The sequence below is a fragment of the Anarrhichthys ocellatus genome, unplaced genomic scaffold (genome assembly GCF_004355925.1).
Source record: "Anarrhichthys ocellatus isolate YVR2014 unplaced genomic scaffold, GSC_Weel_1.0 scaffold26, whole genome shotgun sequence".
NCBI lineage: Eukaryota > Metazoa > Chordata > Actinopteri > Perciformes > Anarhichadidae > Anarrhichthys > Anarrhichthys ocellatus.
Window position 1 is genome coordinate 4,406,895 of NW_022280056.1, and position 17,098 is coordinate 4,423,992.

Here is a 17,098-nt window from a genome sequence, read left to right on the forward strand (position 1 = left end):
TGTTAGCCATGGGTTAAATAGTGTTGCAGTTTCTCACTTTGGCCACTGGAGGGCGATGAACACTCGTATCTAAACACAACACATATATAAAGACAAACAACACAAAACTAAAATAAATACATTTTTTACATCTGCATCATCACGTAACTGAACAAATGTCACAGATAAATGTATCAGTGGATGCAAGCATTTATTCAAGGCAATGGCAGTGGCAAGGATTGTTCAAACTAAAACGGTTTTCAAATTGTTGGCCATCCAAAAACGTATGAAATACAGTGGCTGTTTATTATCAGTTGATATGTTCCACTTATTACACTAACATACGATTTAAAACAGGACAGTTTGCTGCATATGCAAACCAGGTGACTTCTAATGCATATTTTCTCAGATTTGTTTGGGTATTTATGTTTGCACTATTTCGTAATAAAGTGCTTTAATTTAATGTTTTCTCCGACAAATCACACAAAGAATAAAACTTGAAAAAAAAAATTCAGTTTATCTACAAAACTTAAAGGTGCATTTCTTGACATGTGCGTCATTTCTTAAATAAGACCACGAAGACAGATTTGATTTTGTTATTCTAATTTTGACAACAAATTGTCGACTATTGCTGGTTAGATGGACACATTTGACCGTTCATTAAGCCCCGCCCCTTAGCTTCTGTACTGTTGCTATGTCGGTTAGGCTAACGTTGTCAGATTAACCTTTGAAATCTTAAGTATTTTTCTAAATAATGGGTCCTTGATTTAAGACACAGGAGAACAAAAGTTCTCATTTAAAGCCGGTTGACCGTCACTTTTTTTGCAGATTTAGCTCGCTAGCTAGCTCATTGAGCTAACGTTAGCCCTATTCCATGAATTGGTTGAAAACATATTGACGTTTATCGTTGTCTGTTGACTTGTTTTCAAAATAAGAGTCTCACAAAAGGGTTCTTAAATACACACTTAATGGATACATACATGATCATGTGCCAAAAGAATGAGGCTAAAGCTAAATTACCATCCTCACTAGTTGATGGTCCACGTGGAAGACAGAAATAAAGAAATGTTTTGCATTGTAGAGCTAGCAAGCTAAATATGAATGATGAGGAAAAATGTGAACTCAGACTATTGTTGTTTTACAATGTAGCATTACAATGTCTGGCTGTTTAACTTACTGGCTTGTTATTATTTTTCAAACAGGATGAGGACTAACCGATGTATTATGTAAATGTTATCTCAGGTAACATACGATGCGTTTGTTTGAATGTCCTTAAAGCCAATAAAGAGCAAAGCAGAGCTGCTAACGTTAGCGTGATAGCATGACCAAGATTAGCTTCCCCACAGCAAAGAAGGCTAGCTAGTTAACCCCACAAACTAGCTAGCATTAGCGATATGCTACTTGGCCTCCTCAGTTAGCTACTGTAGCTAGTAAGCTACTTAGCCAGACATGCTAACATGTAGCTTACATTGGAACTGACAGTTTAATCTATTCTTTACACTTAAATTCTTTAAGTTCTTTAAGTTTTTTCCCAGTTCGTAATACTGCAAATACAAAGGCTTTCATCAGCGTACCATAGGCTCGACCACCATTGTGTGTCTTCGAGATTATTACTTTGATATTTCATATTTACAAAATTACCTTTGAGGCCGTTCTGACAAAAACAACACAGACATTTGGTGTATGTAAGCAGTGCATGTAATAGCATTATTCATATGCTTAAGGAACATTAATATGTGACACATAGAAGAAAATATTACTTTGGAAAAATAAATAAATAAAAACTTTTTCACTCTCATAGCCCCACAATAAACATTTACGATGGCTTCTCGAATTTAAAACAGAGAAATAAATGTTTGTGCTCAGGAGTTTAATCTAAACATTTGACCAGCTACTCTGGCATCATCAGGCAGTATTAGATAAGGTACATGTTACATTCATTCTACTACAAATCTAATGGATACTACAGTCATTTTTAAAGTCAGAATGTTCACTGTGTGGTTGTTAAAGCTAAAGCTGGGAGTTAAGATATTCAGTGAAGAAACACACACTGCAGTCCAGTTTGTTAAGTAGAAGACGTAATAAAACAAGTCTTTTCCTTGACGCGTTCGCAACATTCAGAGGAGTAAAGAAACCGAGTCTCACAGAAAGCAAGGACTTCGTCTGTGCTTTCAAAAGTCGTGTCTGTGATACATGTCCGGGTCGTAGTATTTGGTGACCACCACTCTGTTGGCAAACTTGCGGCCAGTGAGAGCTTGCATGGCTTTGTGACAGTCGGCAGCAGAAACGTACTCCACAAAGATCTGGAGAGAAAAAACAGGTCCTGAACGGTATGGAGATGAGGATCTGAGATCTGTGACTCATTCAGGAGCTTCTTTATATGTGTGAGAAGTTCATTAAACATTGTGTTGTGGCCAAAAAAAAAAACAAAGGAAAAAAAACATCATTCTCAGTCCTGAATGTTTCCCATAGAAAATCTTGGAAATGCAGTTCTGATGAGAGAAGCTAATGTGGAAAAGCTAATGTAAACTCGTACCTTTCCACAACCGGGGACTTCCACTCCGTCGACGGGTCGGGGGATCTCGATGGAGCGGACGCTGCCGTACTTGCAGCACTCCTCGCGGATGTCTTCCAGGATCTCCTCATAGTCCTCGTCGTCCACCAGCTCCTCGGACATCACCATGTTGAGGAGGCACAGCACCTCCGTGGGGATGCCAGAGTTCTGCAGCCTCTGAAGCCCGGGGACCTGCAGCGTCACTGGGGTCTCTATGATCTGGGGGTTGGAGGAAGAGTCATACTCATCAGCTCGGACTCCGTTTCTGCAAATAAGATCCTGACTTTCATTTTCATTACAAATATATTTCCCATGAAGCCTGCTGCTTCCTGCCCCCCTCCGGGGTTTGTGGAGGAACCCAAGGAAATCTCAGGATGTAATTTACCAGTAGGCTGGCTCACTGTCACACCTGCTGCTTCTCTAATTTAATTGAAAAAGGTAAAAGGACTCACAGGATTAACGTTCTTAGCCCCCACGCTCGCCCTTTGGACGATCAGCTTTTTGTCGCCCAGCTGCATCCCGTTGAGTCCGGTGACTGCCTGATGGAGAAAAACACAAAGCCCTCAAAGTGAACATCTCAAACAGCGCGGCCATTAATCTCAGCAGCTCGTCGCACTGTTACCTGATCGGTGGCGCTGACGTCGACGTATTCGCAAAAGGCGTAACCCTTCGACAGTGACGTGGCACTGTCCTTCACAAGATTGAACGCTTTGAGAGGCCCGAACGAAGTCAAGAGCTCCTTCACCTGCGAAGAAGAGTCAAGGAGAGAAGATATGAGGCGGAAAATCCACAGCGGACATGCAGAAAAACCTACAGAGTGAAACAATAAATCACAAAGTCTATCCGATGAAATGATTACTGGACACAAAATGTGTGCAGTTAAATAGAATTGGCTTTGGTCGTTTGAACATTTAGTATATTTACAGATTTGTGCATTGCTATAAATAGAAGGAAGAAGAGATGATGCTCATGTCTTTAGTGAAGAGCTGATGACGTGGATCTGAGCAAAATAACAGACATAATTATTAATATATAGTATATATAATCTCACGTTCAAAGTTGGAATTTTTTTCTTCTTTTTTTACAACAAGCTGAGCGATAAAATAATTTGATTTTAACTTGTATTGTATTTTGCCAGCTATACAGGCAAATTACAGTTAATAACAGTTGCACAATATGTTTTCTTACCTTTACATTAACCCCCCCACACCACCACCACCACAAAACCACCAACAACAACAACAACATCCTCAACTCTTAATCCTTCAGGCCTTAAAACCCCCTAAAATCCCCGAGTCCTAAGCGCGCTCCAAAAGCATGATGGGAGACAGAGAAGAGCCTGCCGGCTGGGAGTGAATCCGTGTGAGGACCAGAATGTCTTACTTGCCTTGTGTTACATGTTGGCATGGCAGCAGTAGATGAGTACTACTGAACAAATTATGAGCGCAGACTTAACGATCTTACAGGCCCCTAGCTGGGGACAAAGTGGGGGAACAAAAAATGAAAGAGCTGTGAGTATCAACGCAGTGGCAAGTGACTGCAAGAAGTAAAAAAATAAAAGAAGTCAGTGAGTAATATACATCTACGACGGCCTGTTAGGGCTATTGTCGGTTAAAATAAAGTTGATTACAGAGGTGGAGGAGATGGCTAATATTCCCAGAAAAGAACTTTCCAAATTTCCAAGATTAAAGTAGTAAATTAATAAGAAAAAACGTGGATATTCACTTTTGTTTTCTCATAAATTTGTGATTTTTGTCTCATACATTTACCAGTTAAATCTCAGAGAATATCCAAGTTTTTTCTCTGAATATCACCCCCCTCCCCCGGCTCTGTAAATTATATATATATATATATATATATATATATATATATATATATACACAAATATGTATATTTGTAACCTACAACAGCCCTAAAACGCCGTCGTATACATCAGGCTTCATGTGCTCTGTGAGCTCGTTAGACTAAATGAGACAGAATGAGTTAAACTGTGTAACAGAGAAAGTTTTCACCATCTTCTCACCTGAGAGCAAAGACGGAGTCTTAGACTCAGTGGAGTGAAGCCTTTTTATGAGCAAATATTTAAGTAACTTTTGATATTCTCAAAGAAAAAGTCCAACCATATATTTAAACTTCTAGTTATGATTCATTCACAACGTTCAATGCACTTTTTTGTGACTTTTGTGGGTGTTCCCACTTTCCCTGAACCTGCCTGATTTTACCCATAATGCCTTTCTACAGCCACCTAAACTTATTGTCTCAGTTAATAACAATAGGTGCAAAGTCGGACTGCAGGTATAACCCGACTACATTTGGATTTTTGAGGCCAATACTGATATTGATATTTGGGAGGGTGATTGTACAGCTTCAGAACTATACATATGACAGCCACTCTATTTCAAAATAAAACATCCTGTTTTCTTAAAGTGGACATTTTCTTTGACAATATGGACTCAAATGAATCGGGAGTCTTAATACACACAGATATAAAACATGTCTGTTTATCAGCCTCTTATGTAAATATACTGGACTTGTCTTACCTTTCTTTAATCAGTATGCTTAACATGAGAAAGGTATAAGCAGTTTACTTCACAAAAAGCCTTTTTATATCATTAATGATATGATATGATTCATGTTTGTTTGATATCATATGGTTTTAGCAAAATAAATAAAAAAGAATAATCTGGAGAAGTTGCCCATTGTGAATAATGAACCTATTTGTTTTTGTGTTGTTTTTAGTCTTTATTGTGTTTATGCTGCCGGGTCACGTTCTGTTTCTGGCTCTTATAAACATTTATCTCTACTTCTGTTTACTCTCTACAACAACACAGTTTTTTATGACATAAAGAAACGTAAAACATATTTTGTGGATGTTTAAAATGCGACAACAAACCTCAGCAGGTGAGAGAAAAAAAAAGAGGAAACATGAGTGCACCTGTTCAGTCTGTTTTTCAGTTAAATACCTGGTCATCGTTCAGGTAGTTGGGCAGGCCTCCTATGAACAGTTTGTGGGGGGAGTCGGGAACAACCGTGGAGACCACGCCTACAGACAACAAGACAACGAGACAAACATTTAGTTTATGGTATAACAGAAGACGTCATCACTTCATACGAGTCAGTGACACACCTGGAACGTGGAAGGCGGGCTGCTCTGAGATGCCGGGTAAAGGCCGATAATCGTGAGGTCGTCTGATCTTCAGCGACTGACCCTGAAATATGATCCCATCGAAGGCCATCGCCTGCGTCGTCTCGTCTACGGACCGGAACTGGAGAGGAAAATGTTTTGATATTGAAACATCTGCTTCATTATATATATATATATTATATATTATAATCAAATCATGTAATAATAGCTTTAACTTTAAAGAAACTATATGAAAACATTCAATATGTCTGGACACCTCTAGGAAAGCAAAGTTTTTATCCTGGTTGATCTGCACAGCGAGCACAGGGTTGCTCGGGGCTTGTGAGAGGCCTGCGAGCCTCATCTGAGCGTTGAAGAACTCGGCCATGGACTCCTGAGGAGGCAGACAACAAACAGCATGGCTGGAAACAACACGAACATATCAGTGTTTGGCATAAATACCACAGAATGAGCAGGAAGTCTAAGAGAAGGGCAACGAGAGAGGCTTCACCTCAGTTACTCCAAAGGGAATATTTCCAACGTAGAGGCGCCTGGCTTGTCTCGTCATCTGACTGCCAACTACGGGCACTTGTGTTGGAGCTGCAGCCACTCCGGTGGGGGTGGACGTCGCCAGCAGAGCTATTGTTGGTATCTGGCCAGCGGCTGGAGGATAGAGAAGAACGTGAGGAACGTGAGGAACTTCAACTACAAAACTGTTACCTTCTGCAAACAATGCAGCTTGCTCTTAACTTGTTGGTCTCCATTTAAAAATCCTAAGAAACTCTCTACTTTTACTCATGGTTGGTTAAAACAATATTATTTTCAGGGAAGTTCTGAAGACACAAGTAACGCCTTTACTCTGTTTTAAAATGAGCAAAAGGAGAACACGACAAGTACCTTGCATAGCTTTATATTGCATTGGTGTGATGTGTTCAAAGCCAGGAGGAGAAACATCCCAATACTTGCAGGTCCTTTTCTGCCTTGTTCGCCTTGGAGAGTGGCTGGAAGCAGAGGAATTACAAAATAAAAGCTCAAGCACTGTATTAACAGTGACACTTAAATGCCATCAGTTCTCTAAAAAAAGCTGGCTGTACACTCGCTGCTCACCAGAAAACATCAGACAGACACAGTTAGAGACGAGCTGGTGAACATAGTGGAGCATTAAGTAGCTAAAGAGACAAATATTTCCCTGGTGGTGGAGACCAAAAACAGAGCTAAAAGAGAACTTATATTTGCATCGGGGGATATGATATTTACACAGTGGAGGAGGAAGTATTCAGATTCTTTACTTAAATAAAAGTACTAATACCACAGTATAAACATATTCTGTTTCAAGTAAAAGTTGTGCATTGAAAAGTATAAAAGTATAAGCAGGAAAAAGTAGTTAAAGTATTAAAACTGTATATTGTACTACAAGTACCTGCAGACTTTCCCCCACTGACCTGTGCTTCTTGTGGTCCCTGGAGGAGCTCCGGCGGTCCCGGCTCCTCTTCTCTCGGCTGCGGCTCCTCTTCTCTCGGCTCCTCTTCTCTCGGCTCCGGCTCCTCTTCTCTCGGCTCCTCTTCTCTCGGCTGCGGCTCCTCTTCTCTCGGCTCCGGCTCCTCTTCTCTCGGCTCCGGCTCCTCTTCTCTCGGCTCCGGCTCCTCTTCTCTCGGCTCCGGCTCCTCTTCTCTCGGCTCCGGCTCCCTCGGTCTTTGCTCCAGCTGCGATGTTTGTCGCCTCGGGCGGGAGATCCACTGCGACTCCTCTTTTTGTGTCTTTCTCTTTCTCTCTCTGTGCAGCAACAAGCAGTGATTACTATTTGTGTCCGTTATTAAATACTCCACATTTATAAATAACAATGGAGGTTACATGACTTCGACAATGAGAACGATAAAGTTGTAATCTGTCCCACAACAAAAGTAACAAAATAGAGTAATAACTAAAAATGTATTTCTCATGCCCACGTTATTATTATCTTGTGCTCATACAGTTAAAAAAATATATATTAAATGTGGGACCTTGAAGGCTCCATAATTAAACACAGTGAAAGGGGGCATTTTTCATTATAAGTACTTTTACTTTGGATACTTTAAGTACATTTTGCTGCTATAAATATACTAATACTTCAGTGAGGAATCTGAGAACATCTTTTACGTGATAGTATCCTGAATATCTTTGGAGTTTTGGACAATTAGTCGTTGGTCTATACAATTTTTCACTTTTCTCTGACATTTAATTTTTTGATTTTGATTTGATCCAAAACATAATGTGCAAGATGAAAAGACACCGTTAGAAGCAGCCCTAGTATGTAGTATTACTGCATTACTCACTCTTTACAGGTAATTAAGATTGTTATACAAATAATTTCTGCATTATTAGCTTGTTAATATTATTTTAATGTGCCTCATTCATTCTTATAATTACTGGGATGACCTGACTTTAAATACTGTACCTGAACTTATTTCATGGGACCAACTGCAGTTAAATACATTTTTCTTAAAAACAATGAGCACACAACGTGAAATAAAGTTCCACCATAAAACACAACGATCTCCTCTCGTTATTAATAACTCTGATTCCCTCCAGCTCCTCTGAGGAGTCCACAGACCACCGCGTCGTATTTCTTTGAGGAATCTGACAGATTAATGTGGTTGTTCTTCTTGGCAAAAGGAGAACGTCAGGTAGAACACGACTTAAGAGCTTTTAACAAATCAATAGAGGTACTTTTCATTTCTGCTCAGATCGGATCCATCGGGCAGCTCCACGCTGATTTAAACTCAAGTTTTAGATGTATTATTAATTACTTTTATACTTTATTTCTTTGTGTCTGGGGAAATGATTGGTGTTTTATGTTACTTCTTCATCTTACTGTACATGAGCTCCTTATTTATTTTATTATTTATTTATTATTGCTTTGTTTTTGTTGTCAGGTGACTAAAACCACAAAAAAAGCACACATTAGTTTTATAGTTTGTTTAATCCTATTAATAATGTGTTGCAACAATGGATGCCAAATTGAAAAGTACATCATAACGATTCAGAAAATCCCATATTGAGTCACTTCTTTCTTTACAAGCGAGGATAACATTAAAAAAGGTAAAATATTTTAATTGAGTTTTGCATCCGGCTGTCTCGCGCACGAGAGAGCCGGAAGGTAACTTCGTTTGTGTTCTCTCACCGGTACCCAGACTACGTCAGGTTCACCAACGGCTGTGAGTTGACGTTACCGGCATCATTCATATTTAAAAATTAATAATTAATAATTATGACAACACGAATTAGCTGAGTCACGTTGTGGGAAAAACTACGCGCTAAAGTTGTGCTGTCAGGTGGAGTTATTCATTCATAAAATAATCATAATGTCTATTGCGTAATGTCGCTAGCTTGAAGACCAAATTGGGGGCACAGTTAACACTCACCCTGTCGATTCTCGCTCAGCTGTTTCTCAAATTCCTCGAAATCCGACATTGTTTGTTTGTGTGTGTGAAGATGCAGCAGGTCCGTCTGTCTGAGGAGGACGATCACACAACCAGTCCGCTGAGTGTCAGTGCAGCAAAACACACTGAAATCTCCCCGGAGTCCAGCAAACTCACGAGGCAAAAGATGTACAACATCCGGTTAAAACCGTCAGAATAAAAGCATCCAGACGTACAGTTTAAGAAAATGCTTCACCTTTATTTACACATCGTGAAATAAAAAAAGGAATCAGTAAAAAGAGGTCTATGATTTAAGGAATGTGTATACAAACACACGATGTTCATACATGTGGCAACAAATTATAATATATATATATATATATATATATATATATATATATATTACTTATGGTGAAATGTAACTAAGTGCATTTACAGAGGTTTTCACTGTGTTCATTCCACTGCATTTATCTGATCGTTTAAGTATATTTACAGATTAAGAATGAACATAAAAAATAGATATAGATATAAATAGAATAGATAACATTTCTGCAGATGACACGACCCAGAACCGAACTTCAAATTAGCAACAATATAAAAAAGCTACATGTTAATAACAATCCTGTGATATAACGCCATCATGCAAAAAGCTTACTCTTACTTTTGATACTTTATTATTATGGTAATTCAGTACTTTTACTATATTGAGTACAGGACTTTTACTTTTAATAGAATATTGTCAAAACAAACATTAGGATCCGAGTACTTCTTCCACCACCTGCGTACAACAAATTTAAAAACGGACTACATACTTTATATAGTTGCAACCACTTTTAATGATGCAATCCTTTCTGTATAAGGACATTTGGTCATTTAAAGGGGTACAACTTTAGAATAGTTTTTATTGATTTTATTTTTATACTGTTTTAATTCTTTATTTTTTTTTAATTTTGTCTTTATTTTTCCCAATTTTTTTATTATAATACTTTCTTATTTTATATGTTCTTACTTTACTTGTTTTGTTATGTATGCCCTATTTTTGCTTTTTATTTTGAAGCTCACTAGCTCTACTCTACTGTATTAAACATGCTAAATAAATAAACTTGACTTTAGTCTCTAACATCTTATCATGAAGACCTCAACACCACAGCTCTCCCTCTGGCTGCTCAATCCATAGATTGTTTTAAAATGCATGACATTTCCTTTTTTGTCTTTTAATTCTATTTTGCTCTGTATGTGTTCATGTGTAATTAATCTTTGTACAGTACATCAGAAATGTCACCTGAAAGAAGCCTCTCTCACCCAGGTCTCCTCTCCTCTCCTCTGTCACTCTAAACATAAACATGTCGACAACAGCATCAGCTGTGCTGCTATTAAAAGAGTTCAAATCCCAGAGTATTGCTCTGGCAGCGCTGCAGCCCGTCATGTCAGAGGAGCTCTGTGAATGAGCTGCTGAGGCGAGCAGCTCCTCGGGAGGCGAATAAAAACCCCAGAACACCTGCAGAGGCCTCAGAAGCAGTAAGTGTTGGCTGCTAATTAATTTCTTGCTGGATCGAGGTCAGTTAGACGTGACCGGCTCTCTTTAACTCACTCGTGCAAAGTGCCAAGACGCTTTGTCAGCAAACTTCTATTCTAAACAGCTGCTGCTTGGAATAAGAAAAGTGGTTATTTCTTTATTTTTGTTGCTGTTCAGTTTCAGATTGTGTTCATGTATCTCTTGACTCTGTTGAGGAATAATGTGGCTGGTTCTCTGTGGCATTGAGTCTTTGTGAGAGGTACAGTATCTATTTCTAGGGCATGTGTATATTTAGACAAACAGCCGGTGCTTGGCATGGTAAACCTAAACCGAAAGGTTATCTTCAAATTCACTGTTGGACAAATCGAGAACATGTAAGTGCCTGTCTTTATAATCTGACAACAGAAAGTGGCCTTTTCAAGAGGTTTCTAACAGATTACACCTAAAGTGAAAGATAACTCTATGAGGTCATGGACGGATTAGGAGACAACGAGCCAGAGGACACAGACATAAAAGACATCTTACATGGGATCAACAGTCCTCTAGTCTAGTTGTTTTGTGTCTCTTTGTTTGTTTTACATCTTTTTGTAGTAGTTCCGTGTCTCTTGTGGTGATTTTGTGTCTCTTTGTGGTCTTTCTGCATCGCTGTGGTTGTTGTTGTTACTTTTTATGTTTGTTTTGCATCTTTTTGTGTTCATTTAGTGTCTGTTTTTGGCCATTTGTTTTTCATATTTTGTGGTCATATTGTGACATTTTGCGTCTCTGTCTCTTTCGTGGTGGTTTTCTGTCTCTTTGTAGTGATTTTAGCATTTCTTTGTAACTGAGTAATTGATTAATTGATTGATTGAGCGAGACCCTGGTCCTGTTTCAGGTCCTGTTCCCGGTTGGCGCTGTTCAATAATCCATGTTTAAGATATACTCACATACACGATTCATAAAATTGAAACTAAAATCTGGAAGAATACAAGTAGGTTAAAAATTATTGTTTAAAAAGTTAAAAGGCTGGATTTTATAGTTCAAAATTAGGATTAAATGAATAGTTTTTACAGTTTTCTGATTATTGAACGTGATTTTTCCTCATGCAGCACTGACTGTCTGTATATTGTATTTAAATATCCATATATATGGACACTATATGCAATAGGCACAAATCTCATTGATGGTGTGGTTTTTATAATTTATTCTTTGTTTGGATGACCGATGTAAGAACATAGTCAAAAAGATGTCTTCTCTGTTTGTATTTCAGAGTTGTAAAAGTAGTTAGATTAAAAAGTGGTTGAAGCAGGTGAGATGGATTCCAATGTTACGGAGCCGGAGAGCTTTTGGGTACGAAACGCTCCTTTTCTCATGTTCTATAGATCTGAAATGGACATCTCATCCCATCTCATCTGCATCTTCAGAAAAATAATTTTTCATCTAAAAAGTATGTTTAAAGCATCAAACATACTTTAAGAACAAACAACAAAACGTATCAGCTAACGTTTAAACACTTATTCACTTTCTTCCTGAAATTTAGATGAGAAGATTGACACCAATGTAATGTATGATGAATATGAAGCTCCAGTAAACTAGTTAGCATAGCTTAGCACAAAGACTGGAAACAGTGGGAAACAGCTAGCCTGGCTCATAGCTCACTAATTAATATGTAGCATCTTGTTTGTTTATTTTGTACAGAAACCAAAGTGTTACAATGTTTTTACAGTGAGTTTTGCATAAGCTATTCCTCCCTGTTTTCAGGCCCTATGCTAAGCTAAGCTAACCATTTGCTGGTTGAAATCTTGTGTTTAAATCTCCATCAGAAAGTGAATAAGCGTCTCAGAATGTCAAACTATTCATTTAATATTTCCTGCCAGTACTTACAAAGATATATCCATACTTTTGTTTTGTGTCAATTCTGCATTTTGAATATAAAACTAAAACCTTTTCCAGGATATCCTGCAGGAGATGGACTCAGTTTGGACCACCACTGTTCTCCTGGTTCCTTGTGTGATCGTGCTCACAGCTGGATTCTTCTACCTCTATAGCTTCATCATGGGTCTGCTGTCCAAAACGTCAGTACGCAACAAAGTGGTGGTTGTAACCGACGCTTTATCCGGGCTTGGAAAAGGTAACAATGCTTTAAAGTTACTGTGAGGAACTCTTAACTGGTTCTGAACCAGTCTCAGTTTAGTCCTGATCCTCTATCAGACCTCCATCAGTAAACAAGACCATCAGAGAGAAGATGGTCTGTTTCTATAGAGTTATTCTTAAAGCTCGTCATCGGTGCCACTGGGTCGGATTCTGGTGAAACCAGATGAAATCATGCAGGTTCACCAGAAACTCCTTCAGCTCAGACTCCAGCAGAGACCGGTCCACCGTGGACAGACCCAGATCCTCCAGCAGAGACCGGTCCACCGTGGACAGATCCAGATCCTCCAGCAGAGACCGGTCTACCGTGGACAGACCCAGACCCTCCAGCAGAGACCGGTCCACCGTGGACAGATCCAGATCCTCCAGCAGAGACCGGTCCACCGTGGACAGACCCAGATCCGGCTTCACTGCAGTCTTGGACCTGCAGTCGGAGCTCCGGAGGAGAGCTCAGCTCCCGGCAGCAGCAGCGTCTCCTTCTCTTCCTCCTCCAGGAGCAGAGCTCCTCCTCTCTGGGAGCTAACACCGACACCATGCTGCTGGAGACCCAGGACGTATTGCCGGACCCGCTGGAGGGAAGGGAGGCACGGGAGAACCAGAACCAGGACTGAGAGGGGCAGACTGTCAGACCCTGCTGCAGTAAAATGAGAGGTTTTCTAAAGGGAGTCTGGTGCTCAGAAACACTACAGCTTTAGTCCACAGGGACCAACAGAATCAAAACAGAAAAAGTTCCTCGTAGTAACTTCACCAAATAACAAACTGCTCTGCAAAGTACTTTGCTCTGCTAAGATTCTGGTCATCCATTTGATTTCACAGTGAACTTTATTTTTTTAATGCAGAATGTGCAGGTGTGTTTCACCGAGGAGGAGCGAGGCTGATCCTCTGTGGGAAGAGTTGGGAGGAGCTTGAAGAACTTGCCGATGATTTGGCGAACGCCTCAGACCCAACTCTGGTAAGAATACCAGCTCTGAAACATGAAACAGAGAGCGGTTCAACACTAAAATACTACGTTATCAAGTATTAAACTATCTTTGAGTAAATGTACTTATAATCCCCGTTCCTCAGACGTTTCCCTCTAAACTGGTGCTGCTGGATTTCGGAGACATGGACAGCATGCCCGATGTGATCTCTGAGATCCTGGAGTGTTACGGCTGCCTGGACATCGTCATCTTCAACAGCAGCATGAAGATCAAAGCTCCGGCACAGGACGTGTCTCTGGAGATGGACAAGTTACTGATGGACAACAACTACTTTGGACCGGCCACGCTGGCCAAAGGTAGACGATGGAGACACACTTCGGTCCGTAGAAGTACGATAATGTTTTTTGTTGCTTTGCTGCGGTGTGTTGAAACATTTCTGTTTCAGGTTTGCTGCCCTCAATGATCTCCAGGAGAACCGGTCACCTGCTCCTGGTCAACAGCATCCAGGGGAAAATAGCTGTGCCTTTTCGCACTTCATGTGAGTTTTATGAAGGGAAATACAATTGTACTTCTTATTTTGGGGTGCTATTGTACTTATTCTCAAGAAATATTAGAGGGATTACCGTTAAACTTTGCCCAAACATTAATGGTCCTCAGATGTTTTCCCGTAGCACTCATCATGAAGTTACATTTGTGGTTCTGCGTGACAACTTTTGGATCTATTGCCATGAAATTCGACACACGCATTCATGTTCCCCAGAGGATGAATTGTAATAACGTTGGTGAGCCTCCGACTTTTCATCTAGCGCCAATATCAGGTCAACGCTTAATGTGTCCAACGCTGTAAAACTCCTGACATTCCCATCAGCCTCAGCTGTACTTTCGTGCTAATTAGTAAATATTAGCATGCTAGCACGCTAAACTAAGCTAGAGACTTAGCACATTTAAGTCCCGCCCACACCGGAGGGTAAAACAATTCATCGCTGTCCATTGACTTTTTATTGTGTGAAGGTGCCTCCTTGTCACTAAAATAAAAATGTCTAAAAGCTGTTGTGTGGTGGGATGCTACACTACCAACAGGGCAAAGAACCCAGAACCACATGTACTATGTACATGTACATGGATGTAGTGTAAAGATACTGTGTTTTTACTTTCCAGACGCAGCCTCTAAACATGCGGTCCAGGCCTTCTTCGACTGCCTGAGAGCTGAAGTGGAAGAGTTCGGCATCTCCGTCAGCACCATCAACCACACCTTCATCAGTTGCTCGGCCTCGTCCGACACAGAAGCCTCCAAATCCATCTGGTCATGTGAGTAAAATCAGAGGATGAGGTTCAACCAAACATCGTATATTTTACTGCTGCAGGGCAACATTGAGTGTGATGACAACTGCCGTATATTCTTGGTCCCCAGAGGATGATTCTGAACATCATCAGGATCAATTTTCACCTGAGCAACACTTTTTATTTGATTCCAATCCTGTGGATATTTTAGGCTCCCAGAGGATTTGTATTTCCTCTAATATTTTAGTTGATATCATGCGTATATGGATCTAGTTCTTAAACTGCAATAATTGATTTTTAATATGCTATTATCGGATTAAGACTAAATTGAGTTTATCGTATATTTTTACCAGGAAAAAAATACACTAAAATGAAATAAGATGGTGATTACAAAAAGAAAATATATATATAATTTTTAGTAAGTTATTTTCTTTTTTTTTAAACGGCATTTTACCTTTATTTGAGCTACAGACAGAAAACTCTGGAAGTATTTAGATAATTTACTTGAGTAAAAGTAAATACCACAATATAAAAAATACTCCACTACAAGTTAAATTATAAAAAGTAAAAGTACACAATTACCTCCAGCAAAATATACTTAAGGTATCAAAAATGAAAAGTACTCACTTTGCAAAATGGCCCCGATCAAAGTGTCATATTTATCATATACGTATAAATTATTGGATTATTAGTATTGATTCATTTTTGTCTTAACATAAATACAACTGCATATTTCAAAAACCTGATCATATGTTTATGTATAAAATATTGATCTTCAAAGTAGCTGTTATAATAAATATAGAATAGTAAAGAGTGAAATATTTACCTCTGAAATGTGGAAGTATAAAGTAGCATTAAATGGAAATATACAAGTGCGAGTACCTCAAACTTCCACTTAAATATGTTAGTAAATACACTTGAATAAAGATTTCTAAAAAGTGAACTTTGGTTAAGTCCAGTAGTAGTTCGACTACGTTTTAGGAGAACTTTAATGAATACAAACTGTATTATGTCCTCTCTCTGATCTTCGCAGTGTTGTACACAAAGAAACCTCTCGGCGTTTCTCCGGACGAGGCAGCGACTGAGATCGTGAAGACGTTGAGCAACAAGAGGAAAGAGGTGCTGATCGCTCCCTCGCTGCCGAAGGTGGCGCTCTTCACCAGATGCTTCTTCCCCGACGTGTTCTTCTCTGTGATGGCCGCAGGAGTGAAGAGCGCTGCAGCCGCTGAGAACATGTAGTGTGATCACTGAGGATGTGTTTCATGATGTTTCACCCTTTCACCCAAGCAGGCAATCTAAAACATGATCAATAATCTGTTGTTTGTCCTGTTTGCACTATTCAAGATGTTTAAGCCATATGGCCAAGATGGTTAACTTACATTTATCATTTAAAAATAATGTCCACAGAGCATTTGGGATGCAAAATACATCCAAAGGATAATTCATATGTTAAGTTATGCTTTGATTGTTCACAGTGTTCTGTATATTTTGCATGTAAACATGCAGAAAATTATCATCAAGGTGCAGCATTGACATAAAAAATAGTCATTAAAAAGAAAATGTTGTATTTGTTCTTGTATTTGTGGCTTTACAAGAGAAATAAAAAGCATTTATGTGAAAGCTCTAATCATTTAAAAGTTATTTTCTTTTTCTTTTAATGCATTTTATTATTAATTTAAGTCAATTTAATTTTTGAAAACAGTTTATTGCTGGCACCAGGAACACACGTGCTAAAAGAAAAAATGAACACTTTAAACTTGATGATTTCCACTGAGTTTTTCTGGAAATAAACATTAAATTTGACACTAATTAAATATATATTTTTAAAGAAAAGCTCAATTTAATTTAATTTAATTTAAGTAAATATTAATTTATTGTTAGAAATGTTACTCTCCATATCTGTTGAATTGTAGGCTTGCCTGTAAGCAGATAGAAGGGTAATTATTATTAATACCTTTTGTGTTTTTTCTTAAATTAATACCAAATTATGTAGATCTTAGAAGATTTCTTAGGAAATCATTCAGAAATCACAGAACTGTAAATTAAGTTAAAGTGGAATAAATTGTGAAAACATATATAAAAAATACGCACCTGATTTCTAAAATTTCTCGTCATTTAATCACATTTTAAAATAATTAAACTCGTTTTACTGTAGAGGTAAAAAACAAAAAAGGTGATAAAGAAGTTAATCAGTCTTGA

At 38.8% G+C, this 17,098-nt stretch overlaps 2 protein-coding genes across 3 annotated transcripts; one reads left to right on the plus strand and one right to left on the minus strand.

Moving 5' to 3' along the window:
• Positions 1-110: 110 nt before the first annotated feature.
• Positions 111-9,107, minus strand: LOC116391604 (splicing factor U2AF 65 kDa subunit-like). Its single transcript, XM_031862365.1, has 12 exons — positions 9,059-9,107; positions 7,398-7,430; positions 7,100-7,244; positions 6,555-6,658; positions 6,169-6,320; positions 5,935-6,051; positions 5,661-5,799; positions 5,497-5,576; positions 3,156-3,278; positions 2,986-3,072; positions 2,516-2,752; positions 111-2,282 (listed from the first exon to the last, which is right to left on the minus strand). The coding sequence occupies exons 1-12, from the start codon at positions 9,105-9,107 to the stop codon at positions 2,151-2,153; spliced, it is 1,398 nt and encodes a 465-aa protein (XP_031718225.1). The 3' UTR covers positions 111-2,150.
• A 1,289-nt stretch (positions 9,108-10,396) lies between these two features.
• Positions 10,397-16,513, plus strand: dhrs7ca (dehydrogenase/reductase (SDR family) member 7Ca). 2 transcript variants are annotated; one of them, XM_031862363.1, is made up of 7 exons: positions 10,397-10,573; positions 12,501-12,678; positions 13,538-13,650; positions 13,764-13,974; positions 14,064-14,156; positions 14,777-14,926; positions 15,933-16,513. In XM_031862363.1, the coding sequence occupies exons 2-7, from the start codon at positions 12,516-12,518 to the stop codon at positions 16,136-16,138; spliced, it is 936 nt and encodes a 311-aa protein (XP_031718223.1). In that variant the 5' UTR covers positions 10,397-10,573; positions 12,501-12,515; the 3' UTR covers positions 16,139-16,513. The 2 variants fall into 2 exon arrangements, with proteins under 2 accessions (XP_031718223.1, XP_031718222.1); XM_031862362.1 differs by lacking the exon at positions 10,397-10,573 and adding an exon at positions 11,845-11,897.
• The last annotated feature ends 585 nt before the right edge of the window (positions 16,514-17,098 follow it).

Bases quoted from the DNA above. Each gene is read 5' to 3' on its own strand.
- LOC116391604 (XM_031862365.1), bottom strand. From the start codon at position 9,107: ATGTCGGATTTCGAGGAATTTGAGAAACAGCTGAGCGAGAATCGACAG. The intron at 7,245-7,397 runs GCAGTGGATCTC...GCCGGAGCCGAG, and splicing joins AAGACACAAAAAGAGGAGTC to AGAAGAGGAGCCGCAGCCGA. The intron at 6,052-6,168 runs GTGAAGCCTCTC...CTGCCTCCTCAG, and splicing joins TTCCCTTTGGAGTAACTGAG to GAGTCCATGGCCGAGTTCTT.
- dhrs7ca (XM_031862362.1), top strand. From the start codon at position 11,862: ATGGATTCCAATGTTACGGAGCCGGAGAGCTTTTGG. The intron at 11,898-12,500 runs GTACGAAACGCT...AACCTTTTCCAG, and splicing joins CGGAGCCGGAGAGCTTTTGG to GATATCCTGCAGGAGATGGA. The intron at 13,651-13,763 runs GTAAGAATACCA...CCCGTTCCTCAG, and splicing joins ACGCCTCAGACCCAACTCTG to ACGTTTCCCTCTAAACTGGT.